The following is a 3,343-nucleotide window of genomic DNA, read 5'->3' on the forward strand; positions in this document are numbered from 1 at the left end:
GATACCACGCTCCTGTCTCTGAAGGAACTCAGGGAGTTCAGCACTGACTGGGCATGCTCGTTGGTGAGACATGCTGTCATACTCACCGAGTCTAACTCGATACTTAGAAAAGAGATCTTCTGCACGGGGAGAGTTTGCTCTTTTCCCAGCTGAAAAGCACCAGGTCCCTGTGATCACACAACTGCTCTCATGACTGGGCCATAATGAGCCAGTCGTCGAGGTAGTTGAGGATCCTGATGCCCACTTCCCATAACGGGGCAAGGACACCTTCGTAAAGACACAGGGGGACAGGGACAGCCCGAAGGGGAGGACCCTGTACTGCCATGCCCGACCCTCGAACACAAGCCGTAGCAATGGCCTGTGTCGAGGAAGAATCGAGACATGAAAGTAAGCGTCCTTCAGGTCGACTGCTGCAAACCAATCCTGGGGCTGGATGCATCTGATGATGCGCTTCTGCGACAGCATCTTGAATGGGAGCTTGTGAAAGGCCCGATTCAAGACTCGCAGATCCAGGATTGGCTGAAGGCCACCGCCTTTCTTGGGCACGATGAAGTAAGGGCTGTAAAACCCTGACTTCACCTTGGCTGGATGGACAGGCTCATTTGCGTCCTTCGCCAGTAGGACAGCAATCTTGTTGTGCAAGACAGGGGCATCTCGAGCTGCCACTGAAGTCTCGAGAATCCCGCTGAACCTGAGGGGTGGTCTGGTGAACTGAACCAAAACGGAACAAAGGATTCTCCGCCCAGCCCTCCTCCGTGGGAAGGAGTGGCACTGTTCTCTCCATCTCCTGAAAAAGAGCAGCTTCCCACATCTCTGGGTTGCCGGTGTCAGGGCCGCTTTGTCGTCTTTTTAGAGGACTTAGGGGCCGGCTGGGACACGGATGGTGCCGCAGTCCTCCGAGAGGCTCAACACACCGGCCTCGACGGTGTCTCAGCACGTGGCAGAGATGATCTCGAGGACGCAGGGGGGGCGCCCTCGGCGACAAGCAGGCTGAGGTGTGGCCTGCGGCGGAGCGGTGGCAGCTGGAGGATCAGTCTGTCTCTGCACTGCCGAGAATTGCTGGGCAATGTCCTCGACAGTGTCGCCGAATAGGCCAACCTGCGAGATAGGAGCATCAAGAAAGTGCACTTTGTCGACATCTCTCATCTCAGCCAGGTTAAGCCAAAGATGATGCTCTTGGGCCACAAGCGTGGACATCGTCTTCCCGAGGGACCGTTCCGCAACTTTCGTCACCGGAGGGCAAAGTCAGTCGCCATGCGCAGTTCCTGCATCAACCCCGGGTCGGAACTACCCTCGTGCATTTGTATGAGTGCCTTGGCTTGGTGGACCTGCAGGATAGCCGGATAGTCAGGACGGAGGAGGGAGACGAGCGGCTTCTGTTAGAAAAAGTTACCGTACACGACTTCTTGCTCCTCATGCACCTCCGGGGAAAAAGGCACTGGCGCACGGCACGGTTGTGAGCCACGCCAGGAAACCAATCATCCAGCTGCGAGAGGGCGGGACTGAGAGGGGTGCACACCTCCATCCCGATACTCACAACTGCCCAGGAAGCACGGCAGTCACTTCCGGGTCCAATTCGGCAGCGGTGACAACACCCGAGGGGGGCAGCCCCGCCAAATCTTCATCCTTGGAGGACGATAGCCCATCCCCCAATGCTGCGATCGACATCCGATCTTCCGGCGGCACACGGAATTAAATGCTGGGACCTTCATGAGCCGGGCCAGCGAAATCACTCAGTAGGACAGGACATTCGCTGCGGGAGGAGTGAGAAGTCCGTGGAGATGTGCCCAGCAGAGAAGCTCTCACTGTGACCCTCAGAAATCCCAGAGCTCTAGCCGTCAGTCCCCTGCTCGTGACAGGGAAACCGGGATGGGTAGAGACAGTGGGTGCCGCTCCGTTTCCCATGAGGAGAGAGATCGCATCGAAGCCATGCTCATACACTCGCAATGAACGCATGAGTCATCCACGAACGCGGCTTCAGCGTGTTGGATGTCCAGACACTGAAGGCAACGCTCGTGGCCGTCGACAGAGGACAAGTAAGGACCAGAACCAAGAGAACACGGATGGAACGGCATCTTTAAAAAGGCGCAAGCCATGCGTGATGAGAAACTGCTCTTTTAGTTGAAGCACCTAGGGGAATTGCTGAATCAACAGGAACACAGCTGTTTGTGCCGTCACGCCAACCAGGACAGCTTCTTTATTCCAGTCAGAACGAAAAGGCTTTATGGAGAACAAATCTTTCCCCCAACTCGGCTCCGAAGCCGTATTTATACCCGTATGCACGGGGAGTGGCTCAGGTATGCAAGGTCCACTAGCCAAAATTCATTGGCATTTTCTCTGAAAGTCCTGAAACCCCCTATGTCGTCACGACGTAACTCGTAGTGACCGACATATGATGCTTCGAACCATGCTTCGGTAGAGTTGATTAGGGCTGGACGATATGGCCAAAATTTATATCACGCTATATTTCGTAATTTCGGTCAATACAATATAATTCCGATATCGATATGAACACTATTAAAAAAGCCTCATAAAAACGGCCAAGAACGGCCACAACAGATGTCTGTACCTACAAACTTATGAAAAATTAATTTGCCAACTCTATGAAACCTACTCCTATAAAACTATATAATATTTTAGGGGAAAAAATGGCGCAAGTAAATAAATGTTCACCTTTTATTGGTATTTAGCCTTCATACAAACAAGAAATGTGAAATCACTGTCAAATAAATCTCAGACTCTCCTTAATAATATTAATATTTTTTACTTCAAACTGTAGGCTAACATACCAGGCTAACATACCAGTCAAAAGTTTTTGAACAGTAAGATTTGTTATGTTTTTTAAAGAATTCTCTTCTGCTCACCAAGCCTGCATTTATTTAATCCAAAATACAGCAAAAACAGTAACATTTTGAAATATTTTTACTATTTAAAATAACTGTTTTCTATTTGAAAATATAATTTATTCCTGTGATTTCAAAGCAGAGCTTTAGCATCATTACTCCAGTCACATGATCCTTCAGAAATCATTCTAATATTCTGATTTGCTGCTCAAAAAACATTTATTATTATGATGTTGAAAACAGCGGAGTAGATTTTTTTCAGGTTTCTTTGATGCATAGAAAGTTCAGAAGAACAGCATTTATCGGAAATAGAAATATTTTGTAACATTATAAATGTCTTTATCATCACTTTTGATCAATTTAAAACATCCTTGCTAAATGAAAGTAATAATTTCTATAATATACATTTTAAAAAGAGCTTTTGAATGGTATAGTGTATAATCTTACAAAAGCTTTTTTATTTCAGATAAATGCTGACCTTTGGATCTTTCTATTCATCA

At 48.3% G+C, this 3,343-nt stretch overlaps 1 protein-coding gene across 1 annotated transcript in view; it reads left to right on the forward strand.

Annotated features, from left to right (window-relative positions):
• The first annotated feature begins 1,954 nt into the window (after nucleotides 1–1,954).
• LOC107583312 (NACHT and WD repeat domain-containing protein 2-like) overlaps nucleotides 1,955–3,343 on the forward strand; it is a 45,559-nt gene continuing 44,170 nt past the window's right edge. The window contains exon 1 of the mRNA XM_016269489.1: nucleotides 1,955–2,036. Coding sequence (XP_016124975.1) covers nucleotides 1,955–2,036 — 82 coding nt within the window. The remainder of the gene's footprint in view (nucleotides 2,037–3,343) is intronic.

Source organism: Sinocyclocheilus grahami, unplaced genomic scaffold, assembly GCF_001515645.1.
Source record: "Sinocyclocheilus grahami isolate Dianchi unplaced genomic scaffold, SAMN03320097.WGS_v1.1 scaffold52.1, whole genome shotgun sequence".
Lineage (NCBI taxonomy): Eukaryota > Metazoa > Chordata > Actinopteri > Cypriniformes > Cyprinidae > Sinocyclocheilus > Sinocyclocheilus grahami.